Source organism: Ambystoma mexicanum, chromosome 6q (genome assembly GCF_040938575.1).
Source record: "Ambystoma mexicanum isolate Mex_15411 chromosome 6q, UKY_AmexF1_1, whole genome shotgun sequence".
In the NCBI taxonomy this organism is placed as follows: Eukaryota; Metazoa; Chordata; class Amphibia; order Caudata; family Ambystomatidae; genus Ambystoma; species Ambystoma mexicanum.
In genome coordinates, this window is record NC_090937.1 from 1,467,206,960 (window position 1) to 1,467,220,925 (window position 13,966).

The window sequence follows — 13,966 nt, forward strand, 5'->3', positions numbered from 1 at the left end:
ACCATTTTGGCCACTGAAACCAACAGAGAAGGGCGCTTTGTTCTGTTGCAAGGGCTCCTTTTCCAGCAATGCATTAGCCTGGTTATTATATACAGTCCCACCAACCACACAACTGGCTTTTTCACAGACTTGTTCACGACTTATTCAGCATATATGGGCGGCTTACGATTATAATTATAATTGGTTATTTATTAAGCACTTATTACCCAGATGTTTCTAAGCGCGGACCCGGGGATTGAACCTGTGTTGCTCTGCGTTGTCTTGCTTCCAAGGCGAGCGTGTTGCCCCCGAGCAATTCTCCCGACACTCAACCATCATGGGGGGTGACCTGAATGTTGCTCTTGTCCGGTTTAATCCGACACAGACGCAGACAGGACAGCTCCAAGTTCAAACGATTCAAACTCTAATGTCAGACCTCAGACTGGTTGATTGTCTGGTGAAAGCTACATGAACATAAGAGGAACTATACGTTCTACTCCAACCACTGCCACTGTTACTGTTACTCCTGATTTGATTACTGGTTGCTCCCCTGTACCATGATGAATATTGTAGAGACGTGCCCAATCCTCTCTATGACGATCTCCGATCCTGCCTCAGTACTCACACGCATAGCCCTTCTGCAAAAAGCCACAGATCCCCGGCGTGGTGACTTAATTTAATGACACTGCAGTACCAGGACCTGGTGAAGGTTCTTTGCTGGGATCGGAGGGGTTCTGGCAAGACAATATTGTGGGAGGGTACAACACCTTTAGATGCTGGGACCTCTTTAAGGCGTTCCTCAGGGGGCAATTCATATCCCGATGGGAGTATGAGAAAAAAGAATGGTTGGAGTCCCAACTGACGTCAGCACTGAAAACAGCAGAACACACCCTCAAGGCCACCAGAGACCCTAAGGCACATGCCAGCATACTTAAAATAAGTTTGGACATCGCACACATCGCTACGCTTGGGGACCAAATAGCCTTTTCCAAGTGGACATATGACCTTTACGCTGCAGGGGACAGACTCCTCTGTATGACGGCCTTTGCTCTCAAGGGTAGACAGCAGGGGCATAGATGACGACGGCACGATACTGACAGGGGATCAAGCCATCAATAGGCTGTTTGCAGCTTTCTACCAGGACTTCTATGCAGCCCCATCAGAGAGGTATATGGACAGCCTTTCTCGTTGAGATTACCCTTCCGTCATAAGGCCGCAATGACCTAGCCACCCTAAACACCCCCCTCACTGACAAAGAGGTCCTCACCATTATCAGGGAGCTAGCCTTGGGTAAGGCAGCGGGGCTCGACGGCCTCCCCATCGAAATCTATAAACTAATGTCAGACACGTTGGCCCCATGCCTTGGATAAACGTTTAGAGACGCTGCAGAATCCCACCAACTCTCGGCTATGCTGCTGAAAGCTGTGAAGGCAACATGAAGTAGACACAGACAACAGATTCAAATTTGTTCTCGAAGGTTTTAATTAACTTAAAAGGTAGGATGGAGTAAGGCCTAACTTGCCCTGTACTAAGGTGGGAATTCGATACCTAAAGTAAACTAACAATAGTCTGTGTCAGAATGACCAAATCAAAAAACAGTCTTTGTCCAAATCCTATATTTGCCCTCACAACTAACTATACAACATGTAGGGATATCAGCATTAAAATAATAGTGTTCAAAGGAAAGTTCTGAGCTTCTTCTAGCTCTAGGCTTATAGTCAGCGTCCCCTTTCCCAAGTTCAAGACAGTTGACCAGATATTGGGGTTCCCTTCCCCAAGAGTTCAAATCTTTCAGCTTTTCAAAACAATACAATTCCTTGGGACACTTCTCAGCACTCTTGTCATCAGTACTTTTCACTGGTTCAGAAAAATAAGTCTGTTTCTTGACTTCAAATTCACATAAGTGGCTGTTGCTTCTTTATGCATTATTTCATAGGCTTTTTCCATAAAGGGGGGCACTCCGTCTAGGCGCAGTTGTCAGATCACATGGTTCACCCATTACAGGTCACACAACCAATACCCCTCATTATCTGCTTTTCATCAACAATTGTCCACTGCTTTCCTTTCTCTGTCAGTGAAGCACGTTTCTTTTATCAGTGTCACACTCTTCCAACACTTTACCGTGGCATGGTTGGCCACCATGCACTTTGCTATGCCTTCTGTATTCTTCTGGCTCTTGCCAAAAGAGGATTTCCCTTAACATGCAGTTCCTTGAGCTCTTTTAGCTTTGCCCAATACTTGGTTTCTTCATTCATACCCTTCTTGCTATTCTCTTGGCTTTGCCAACACTTGTGTCCCAAACAATTAATTCTGAGGTATCTGCTACTTGCACCACTTTGATTCCAACTTATTCCCAAGTACTCATAACTTGCATTTGCTAAGTGCAGCATTCATAAGTGCTTATAATGTTTTCCCATTTGTTTGGCATTCAAAATGATCTGTTTGAGCCTTCAAAATTGCTAATAACCTTCAGTTTGTTCAATGTTCTAAAGCACTTGTTTCAGCATTCAAAAGTGCTTTTAACCATTTTCAGTTAATTCGTTATTCAAGAGTGCGTGTTTCAGGCTCCTGGAGCACCCCAGTAAGAGTGTTTCCCTGTTTTCACACAGCGTCTTCACATGGCAGCTACCTTCGGCTTCCCTCTGGCTCCTCGCACTGCTTACTGGCTTCCTGTGACTCCACTCTCCCTTTGCGGAGGTAACAGAGAGCACTCGCTCTCCTGACTCTTGCGTCTACTGGAGTGCTTTGGCGCCACACAGGTCCCGCTGCATGAGCCCAGCAAAGGAGGGCTTGCAGGGTTTCCAGACCCTCTCGTGGCCAGCTACGGCGTCCCACTCTCCTGCAGGGCACAGCTCCTGGTTCCTGTGTCTGGCACTCCTCTTTCAACAGCCAGCTTCTTTCCAGCCCGCCTATGCAGCCCGCTTCTGTGCTCCCCTTCTGGCTGAGCAGCAAGGCTTTTTATACTTATTGGAATTGTAAAATGACCACAGGTGTGGGTTATCAAGTTCAATTGCCTGACCATAGTGAAACTCATTAGCTGGACATGCCGGGCTGTTCCATCGATAAAACTCCATAGCCCTCTTCTTCGTCTCAGTGTCAGTAGTGTCTGGGACTATCAGAATTAAAGCAAGTGTGCTTAACTCTGTGCTGACTCTTCCTCATCTTGGTAATTGGCTGATATGTGTTTGGATTTACAATATAAGGCTTGTGCGTTTATTTCCACTAAATGAGGCTGTATCCTTCTAGTTGGTCTCTCCCTCGTTCCAGTATTGAATTGGTAGTTTTGGGGGAAATTTTGGAGGGATGAAAAGCGAAAGGGCTGACAGTAGCATACAAAGGATTAATGGATAGAGGGTTCATTCTGAAATGGGAAAGGGGGATACAATGTCTCAGTTCCCTCCACCCAGGTGATCCTCCCTCGCATATCGACCCCTAGGGTCGGGATCTAAAAACAAAGGCCTGCTCCCAGTCCCATTAAAGAGGTTTGCAGGATGAACTCTTTAGAGAAAATGGGGCTCTGAGAAAGTGTTTGCTGTGGTATAACAGATTTGATATTCATTCTATTTTATCTTTTGGGGCTCATTGTTTTTTAGTTTGCCTGTGAGTCTTGCGGTTTTACTTGAGAAATGTGGGATAAACCAGCGATAGTAGCCGATCAATCCTAAGGAGTCTCTAAGGTCTTTCTTGGTCTTTGTATTGGGTGTTGCGTAAGGACAGCTTTTTCCTGCTGGGGTTGTACATTACCCTCGAAAGATTCCAGATATTTGACTTCAGATTGAGCCAACGTAATTCTTTTGGGATTAGCCGTTAAGCCTGCCTCTCTCAATACTCACATGACCGTGTAAAGTTGATGTAAGTGATATTCCCAAGTTTTACTATATATTACAATTTCATCTAAATAGGCCCCACAGAAGTCAGAATAGGGTTGTAAAATCTTTTCCATTAAACTCTGAAATGTTGCGGGGTCTCAATACAGTCCGAATGGAAGGACTTTAAAAAGGAATAGACCTATAGGGGTGGAACAGGCAGTTTTCTCTGTGTCAGGACCGTATAACGGTCCTCGCAAATCCCATATTATTGTCTTTCACAAGAAGGGAGACCCGACGGTATGTGGATCCTACCACCCTATTTCCCTCAAACACTGACACAAAGGTCCTGGCGAAATGCCTGGCAAACAGGCTGGAACAATTACTCCCCGGACTCATCCATCAAGATCAGACAGGCTACATCCTAAAACGATACTCGGCAGGCAACCTCAACACAGGGCGAGGCACAACCAGATGATTTGGTCCTATCACTTGATGCAGAGAAGGCTTTCGACAAAATGCACTGTGACTACATGTTTGCAGTGCTTAGCAAATTCGGTTTCTCTGGCTACTTCCTCAATATGGTAAAGCTTGTATATAGTGCTTCGTGCACCACAGTGGTCACTAATGGCCTTACATCAGACCCTTTTTCCCTCTGAACACTGGAACCTGGCAGGGCTGTCCCCTCGCTCCCCCCTTATATGCCCTGGCAATAAAACCCTTAGCTGTTAAATTGAGAAATGATGAAGGATGGTCCGCCATTACTAAGAGGGCAGAAGAGCATAGAATTTCATTATATGCAGAGGACATATTATATATTAGCCAGCAAAGGTCCCTGCCCCGCATCACTACTATCTTGAGCGTGTACGACCACATTGCCAGATACAGTGTCAACTGGGAGAAGACAGAGGTTATGCCTCTGCACCTTGACTTCCCATGGACCCAGACGGGGTGGCTCCATTCAAGCTACAGTCGCAACACATTAAATACTTGGGGGTTTGGATTAGCCCTGATCTCCGGTCCCTGGCTGAACTGAACTGCAATCCCATCCTAGCTAAAATAAAACAAGATCTGATTGCTTGGGACTCCCTGCCCCTCTCCCTTACAGGAAGAATTAACGCCCTTAAGATGAACTGCTGCCCAAATTAATATATCTTGCTTACATGCTACCAATGTCTACGTCTAAGGCAATGTATGCAGACCTTGATGGACAGGGGATGAAATTCATCTGGAGGGGCAAGAAAGCGCAGCTAAATGGGGCTGCGCTGCAAGCCACCAAATCTGGTGGCAGGCTCACACTACTGTCATGGAACACATCGGCCCAAGTAGGGTGGGCCAAACGGTGGCTAGACTCGGGAGACACCACGAGCTGGCATGCTATTGAGCTACAGGCACTTCTCCCCATCAGCCCTTGAGAAGTCCTAGCTAACCCCCCAAAACGACTACTGAAATCACTATCACAGCACCTCATACTTGGCCCCACACTCACGCAGTGGCATAGGATGCAGCAAGTATCTGGGACTGCCATACATAAAACCCTGGCGAGGATCTCAATGCGTGTGCCCTGCTGTCATACGGTACATGAGCACTGATCCATAAAGAACACCCCATTGGCAATGTGTCAGGGTGGTTCCATGTGTTAATATCCCCGCAAAACATCTCGCCATACAAGTATGGGCCATATTTCTGCGGCAATATTAAACCCCTGCTCCCATTTACCCCAAAAATTATCTCCACTGATAATATCGGCCTTTGGCCGTTCCCCGACGACCATATATATGGCGATATTATTGGTGGGGATAATATTACCTGATATCGTCAGGGTAATGGTCCTCTTCGAGGATGATCAGCCTCTCCCATTCTCGTTGTCTAAGACTATATTGGGGTTCTCCAACACTGGCTTACTGCAATGTAGGACCATACACTTGACTATTAACACATACACCACCAGGGAATTCAAGGTGAAAGAACCCTCACTATGCAAAAATCAGCATTCGAGAGACATCCCAAGGAATACCCTAGGATCAACATTTTCTATGCCCTTAGGATGCATAAAAACTATCCAACAAACATGATGCTGGAGCCTATGTGAGGCGAGGACCTAGGCGTGGAACTTACCGTGGGAGACATATAAGACTTCTTCTCCATGATATACCATATCTCTTGCAACATAAAACACAGGGAAATACAATACAAAATTGTTCACAGGATCTACTATAGCCCATCCAGGCTGTACAGTATGGGCATCGGCCACTCAGCGCTATCCTGGTGTGGCTGCGGAAAACTGGGGACTATTGTTAGGGAGAAATCTCTGTTTAGGCTGAATTTCCTAACCTAGTGAGTCCCCCAGCAGCTTTGCTGGATTTCTGGAGTTTGTTTTTTTCTCCCACTCTTGGACATGATTTGTGGTGTTCCTTTGACTGTTAATGTGTTTTATGGGCTATGGGGTCCTTTACTCCATAGGGTCTCATATGTTTTTACTATGTGTGTTACACAGTACCCTCCGTGCAGTGACACAGGGGTGTCATAGTGACACCCCACCATAGACTCCATACCCTGGGACTGACTACGGTCTCCCAGGGCATGTAAAGTCACCATTGGCTTTACTATTTCCAAATTATTAACAGAAACCGGTACAAACCATCATATTGTGGACGTACTGGTCGGGGCAATTCGATTGCCCCAGGGTCTGTTAGTCGAGGGGGCACGTCTCTGTCCCCCCGATCGAGTTTTGGCTGGTGGCAGTGGATACTACTTTTTATAGTCGACCGCAAATATATCCCTATGGATTTTCCCATTGTTCGAGGCTACCAACTTTAATTATTTAGTTCTCATAGCCTCGAACATACCGCCGGTTTATTTATTTAATATTAATTCGCCGGTTGGTATTTTTTGCCAGAACTCGATTCTAAAATGGCGTTTGTGTTCTCTTCTGTGACTCCAACCCAAGTCGAGCCCTTTGTTCCACTTTTTGGCGGGCTTTCCCACAGAAGCCTCCAAAAGTGGTGCCACTCTGTCTGGGTACCACAGGGGGTGTGGGAGGGGGTTTAGGCACCCTGGACTGAGTTACCTTGGTAATTCAAGTCGCACTCTTGTGTGATTGGCCCAAGTGGTGAGCCGGCCGGCTCACCACTTAACATGTTTGATTGACAGCTAGGCTGAGTGAATGGGGGTGTGCTGCATAAAAGCAGGGCTTTTGGGACTGGAACTTCAGAAGTCACCACAGGAGCTGAGAATCCGACGAGGGAGAAGCTGAGCCGACCTGCTATGACGACACCACCGGTGGAACCCTGCGGAACCGACTCACCACTTCCCGACGACAGAAAAGATCTCCCGGCTGGAGAGGCTTCTTCCCCTGACTGGTGGGCACAACCAGTGTACCTTCTTTTCCTCGCATCCGAGGACGTCTTGTGGTCGAATTGCCCGTGCCAAGCACCCAGGCAACCGGATAGCCACTTACCACTGGACCGCGAATAAAAGGACCGCTCCTTTTTGACCTGAGAACTCCGCGGCTGGTTTCTTCCCTGGCAGTGCAACGGACTCCTGTCTTCCTCCCCGACGAGATCCTCTCTTCCCCCGGACAAAGCACCGACTTGCATCCGCTGCAAGGAACAACTGCCCCCGCTCGAGTATTCTCACCACTTTAAGGTACCGTGTCCGCCAGGCCTCCCTTTCTAAAGATTGCTACAAGGTAATAATAATCCCTTAACCTTCTGGACTGGGCTGGCCGCCTTGACCATCTAACTGGTCCCTTTCTTTTGGTCCAACTCTTTCTGAACCTTTTCGAGACTTTTGTGCACTTCAACCGTGTGACCTTGGACACATTTCGTTCTGATCCTCTTAAAGTGGATCCGGCCTTCTGAACTCTAACTTCACGGTTTTACTTTGCCTTCCTCTCTTGTTGTGTTCTTGTGAAAGTGTTGGGATCTGTTTCAAATTATACGCTGCTTTTCTCTCTTTTTTAAAACGAATTATTAGAGTGCCATCTGCGTTAAGCGCTCACCGCTGTCTGAAAATAAGTGGGGCTTTTAAGACTTGTCTAAATATTCTTTTAAGGGAGTGTATATCTTTTAGTGACCGTGTTTTTGAACTGCTTAATATTAGTGCCTGTGTGTTTTACTAGATGTGGTTTTAAATAAATAATGATATCTCTTTTTCACCAAGCTCTGGTCAGTGTTTGCTTGTTCTACTGTGTTCTTTTGACCTATTGTGAATACTCTGTATACTGCCCAACTCTTCTTGAGGGAAGTCTGACTGCTCAGCCACAGCTACCAAGTGAATCTGTGTGGTACAGACTGCTACCAAGTGGGTTTACTGCCAAACACCTGTAGTCTTAAATCTTTTGCAGTGGTCCCAGAGGGAACTGCACAGGTTTCTGCCTAACAACTATGAGTAACGTGTTTTGACTATACCCGAAACTCACATGATTCTGGACAAGGTGTTCTCAGCAACTACAAGACATTCAAAGGATAAGATAATCATGGAGGCGACACCTCTCTCGATGTTGTTTGGGATGGGCATTGAGGACTGGCATTCGGACACTATGACTCGCAAACTGATTCATATTGAGCTTTTTACAGCCCGCAAAGCCATCCTGCTTGACTGAAAATCTTCAAAGCTGCGATCCCTGCAGAAATGGAAATCATTGTTGTCAAAAGCATGTGCTGCAGAGCGTATGTGCTTTCGCAGACTGCAGGTTCTACACAAGCAGACACATTCTGGGCAGTGGCAGATGTTCATTTTATCTATATTGCCTCCAATGTGCGAGTGACTAGCGTTTAACTGGCTCGCAGTCTGAGTGCTTGGGTATAAAACAGTTTTGTAGGGGAGGTGTGGGGAGGACAGTTGCAGGATAGAGTTTGGTCAGAATTTACAGTTGGGGTCGTTAAAGATGTGCAATGTGGTAATTATTTGCAAAATGCAGAGAACGCATTTCACTCTGCCTTTGGTTATGCCTGCTTATTTTGTGTCGATATGTGTTGATTTTATGCAATAAAAAGATTGATCAAAACAGATATGTGGTTAGGCTCTTTAAAAAGCAGATGAGAGGGGATGCCGGTTAGCAGTCTTAGATCTTAGCACGTTGAGACTTTAGCTTGTTCCTTCAGACAGTAAACTAACATTCTGCCTCATCGCCTCCTCGAACAGCAGGGATTGTGGACTTCTCCGATCTCTGGCTTCTAGCTGTCAACAAATCTTGGTAGCTCCAGCTAGGCTCTTTCCTTTCTTGGCTGCGGTCTTCAGCTGATATGCCCTTAAACACGAAAAAAGCCAAGAACGGGTAATACTGTTTACTGTTTAAAGGTTTTTGTACAAGCATCCTTCAACTAGACTAGTTTTAAAAACAGGCCTGCTCACCAACTAAATGCCCTGACTTAGCCATCAGATGCACCAAGGCCAAAATATAGGAGTCAGCTGTCATTCATACATTTTTTATGCCCAAATATGAACTGTTTGTGGGTACAGCATCTCATTACTTCCTCCGCTTACAAAAAGGTATCCTTTTCGTCCACTCCTTCACAAAGCGATGTGAGCTCCATAAATGGCACACCCAAGTTTGATTTACACCAGTTTTTAATTTGGTGTTTTTACATGTTTGAACAAACTTAAAATGGGATACAGAATGGCTTGTCATTCATTTTCAAATTAAATAAAAATTTCTCATTTTTCTCCTAAATAAGTTGTTTCCATTTGTCGGGGGTCACTCTCAGTCTCTGGATTAAAGGGCCTTCACCCTTCTTTCTTGATAATCTTGATTTCCTAACCAGTTTCTCCCACTCAGGCCCTGCTAGGTATACTGTCCTCTGGTCTCTGGTTTGGGCATGCCACCAGCAGTTGGCTTGTGTGATATATTATGGCGGGCCTATTTTCTCTCAGAGGTCCAGATACTAGCCAAGAACGGTGCTTCCGGGCTGGTTTCACAAAGTTGGGCCTAGGAGTCTCACCACCTCCCTGAGCCTCGTTCTACTGGTAACCCTTTCCAGCTGGTGCTTTTCTTGCCCTCTATGTTCAACCTCTTTCTCTTTCAAACTGGTTCTCCCCCTCTCTGCTCTCAAATAGATGCTTGCACATTCCACCTATACCCTAATTCTCCTAGCTCCAACCTCTGGGCTCCTGTTCTTACTTTGCCTGCTCTCTCCTCCAAACGTCTCTGAATTTGCACCTTCTCCAAAAACATGTATTCTTCTATTCAACCCTTCCCCTTAAATAGGGGCCCATCTCTGCCTCACCGGATTGTCATAAACTAACGGGGTCAGGGGAATTTCAATATCTATTCTGTAATGGAATATGGGCTAAATTCGGGCTACAGCCTGCCACCTATGTATTCGAGCCTCCCCTTTAACGACTGGTTTCACAGGATATACCGATAAAGAATCTTGTCACCATCTTGGACTGCATTCCCAAGTATACAGGAGCAGAGCCGAGAGCATTGGAGCTACCTGCTGTGTGGAACCTTACTCTTTCCTTTGTGCAAGCCCCGGAGCCCTTCGTGCATGCCCCTGTGCATGTGACTGCTGGTTTAATTACACATGATCCAGTGCACTAGCCAATCAAACTTCAATTTGGTCTATATACAGGGTCCTGGGGTCCTGCTGACCTGGGGAAATGGGGTTCCCAAAATGAGAAATTAAGCCAATCCAAAATTAAATCAAGTCGGGATAACTTGAAGGGTTAGCACAATATTCTGACCACTTTTGGCGCGTCCCTGCCTTCCGACCATAAGGGTGCGAGTGGAGACACCCAACTCCAATGGACAGGCAGGGAACTTCATCAAACCCCCCAGAAGTGTTATTTGCATTGACTGGGACATCTCACTTTACTTCGCCATGCCAAAACTCCATATCTACCACCTTACAGCCAGATCAGGAAGTGGGGAAAGAAGCACTCCATTGGTCTGAGCCAGAGGTCCCTCCACTGACTTCTCAACTATTTATTAAAAAAATCCATGGCCTGGCCCATTTGAAATTGCTAAACGGTGAAGAGAGAGCTGCTATGACGACACAACAGACAACTACATCCTCTGTTACATAGCTGCCAAGATTGAATAGAATGCTTGATGCTTGCTTTCAGTCTACTCTATCCAACAGCACTTTGCAGGCCTGGATATTGCGACGAATCAATGGATGTCGCCACTTCTCCCCGAGGGTGGGGAGGGGGTGGTGGGGCCTTTCCCAGGAGCCCAGGAGTGTGAGGCTGCTACCCGATAGTCTGTCTGGAGGTGGTATAATGCGGGAGGATCTCATCGGGAGGGACTCCCCAATAGGGAGAAGGACAATCCTCTAGGTTACAGCCCGTATGTGAACATCACAACCCCACATACTCTAGTCTCTCCTTCTGAAAACCTCTTTGTAGACACTATACGTATCTATGGTTATAAAGCAGACGACTTCAGGTTCTGGAAAGTACTGAGACCAAGAACAACATCAGGAACATAGGTAATCAAAGTACTGGGACGGGTTGGCCCCGAGGAGCAATGAATGTGAAAGAGACAAAGGACTGCTGGCCACATTGTATACAAATCAACAATGGACTAAGCTCTGTGTCTCGGCCCACTGCGGAGGATGGCACCGAACGCGGGGGGTACGAACCTGTGTTGCTGATCCGGAGTGAGAGTTCCAAGGACATGGGCAGTCCGCTGCGTCTGATTGGAGGGGGTGGGGGGTCAGCAGGAGCAGACCAGTGCTCAGCAGCACGGAGAAGAGGAGAAAGACAAGGAGAAGGCAGGCGTGAACGCTGTTGCACAGCCCGGGGTAAAGGCACTGCTGGAGAATACAAACATAGGTCAAGGGTCGCACAGGAGACCCGAAGGTGGGTGGCTTTCACCAGAGGGTGCATGCAGATGTCCCTATGCCCCTTGGCAACCATAACGCTTGGGTGGCACAGCAGGGGCGGAAAGCCTACAAACATTCACCTAATTTCAAAAGTGAAACAAAGCCTGTTGATCACCAGGGAAAGGGCAAGGACCACAGATACCCTAAAGAGAACTTATGAGGAAGAGTCCCTCACAACAGTGGCAGGGATAAACCCACGAAGAGAGAAACCAGGGTCTGGGACCCAAATCAAGAGAGAGATACAAGTAATCCTCCTTGTGGCAGTATTTTGCAGGGAAGTGAACCAAGTAGGCCAAACCATAGAAGAAGAAAAGCCATGGTCTCTGACCCTCCGAACACTCAGAGTTGGGTGTTATAGGTGTGAAACCTAGTGAAGAGAAGACATAAGGAAGGGAACCATTCCTCCTGCTTGCAAAAGACTGTTTCATGATTACCAGGAGAAGGGAAACATTGTGTGGAACTTTGACCATAACCCAGGAGAAGATAGGCATTCTCCTACGACCAGAACAGTACTGCTTTATTCTTTAGTTTATAGTGTACGGGACAGAAGTAAGGCTTTCTTGACACAGGATGGTGGACACTTTCAGTTAAACAGATATCCTGACAGTCACCTTAGATCTTTAGCTGATGCAGGGAAACCCCAATTAGGAATAGGGAAAGATAGGTTTTCTGGCACTTTATTACTTTGTCTCAGAGTCCGTCTTCTGCACCCTTACTGTATCTAAAATTCCAATCTAATTGGATCTAATTTTCCATTACTTCTAATGGAAAAAGAAAGTGCAGCTGGGTAAAATAAAACAGGACTAACCGAAGGTGTTGAAACTTATGATATGCGAGACGTGGTTAATACCTTGGATAGAAGCTGGACAGCAGTCAAAGTACTAAGGTGCGCTAGGAAAAAGTAAGGAATACCACAGAGAAATGATCACAATATTATTCTTTGCAGAGAAGCCAGTGAATTACCTTGTAAAACAGTTGTCCTTCCATTTTCATTGATGACCATTTAAATGAACATAGGATAATTAAAAAACACACAAAAAAACCTACTGTACCTTGGGGACCAAGTACTGTTCATCGGTGCAAGCCAGTGTATATGCTTCGGCCCGTGCCAGCTCACTCTGGGGAAAGTGTGCATTCATTTCATCGCCATCAAAATCTGCATTGTAGGCCTTACAGTTTGCATAATGAAGTCGCAGTACTTTTTCTCCGGGTAGAATTCTGGCACGGTGAGCCTGAATGGAGGGTCTGTGTAAAGTGGGCTGGCGATTTAGTAAAAGCACATCTCCATTTTTTACGTGGCGACATACCTACAGGAAAATACAAATACAATTTTTATCTCCATTCAAAGTGATCACAATCCAGTAGTTATACATTGCGATAGATCAACTGTTTCTTAGAGCTAGAGCTTGGCATTTAGAAGGTTTGTGCATCTTCTGGTTAAAAAAGGTCAACGGGTGGTGCACTTGGGGCACTACCATTCATTCATTTTGTCTCTCATGGCTGCCCTTGGAGAAAAAGTGCTTTAACACTCAAGTCAAGCCAGTGCTTCACTCATTCGCTGAACCGACTACCTCGCCCCCAAAGTAAGGAAGAAAACGGGTGGATACCTAATAAGGGACTATGATATTTTCCTAGAACACCTGTCTACTGCCTAGGTGAAATGGCTTGAGAAGGGCTACTTATTAGAGATGCAAAGGAAGCGTACACTGCCACCTCCTCAAACCGAAACAAATAATAATTTCATGTACCTTACTGTTTCCATCAGTCTGCCGCTCTGCTTGTAACTCTAATGTGCCTTGCATCAGGCCTCCGCAGACAAGATAATTAAGACCCAGGTCCTTCACAACATCACTGTCTTGCATTATCCAGTCTTGACTCAGGCACAGAGCTCCTTAAGGTTGTCTGTCAAGGACAGCAGAAGCTGCTTGTGCTAAATAAAAGATGTGCATCATTTCTAAAGAACTGTGTCTGCCTTTTCTCTTTCACAAGGTATCCCCAAGTCCATAGATTTAGGCAATACAATTGCATCCTACTCTAAAACGAGCATCACAATTTGTAATCAGATCTTCACTTAATCAACCCCACCCCTTCTATTTCCACTTTCCCACCACTTAATTCTAACTCGCTAAGCATGCTAGCCAAGCCTCAATCCTGACTAACTTGAAAAAAATAAAATGTGTTCTCCCACAGAATAATTTCTGATCAAGCTGGTCTAGGATCAAATCAATTCTTGTGCTCACCCCCGTTATCACTCACAAAATTAACGTTTGTATCTCCATGGCTCACATTATGGCCACATTCAGGGATAGGAGGGCTGTCTCATTCGTGAAAAAAACATCACTTAATACT

The 13,966-nt window shown here is 46.0% G+C and overlaps 1 protein-coding gene across 1 annotated transcript in view; it reads right to left on the bottom strand.

The window, feature by feature from the left end:
* POLR1A (RNA polymerase I subunit A) overlaps positions 1-13,966 on the bottom strand; it is a 1,786,762-nt gene that overhangs the window by 856,950 nt on the left and 915,846 nt on the right. The window contains exon 13 of the mRNA XM_069632173.1: positions 12,670-12,924. Coding sequence (XP_069488274.1) covers positions 12,670-12,924 — 255 coding nt within the window. The remainder of the gene's footprint in view (positions 1-12,669; positions 12,925-13,966) is intronic.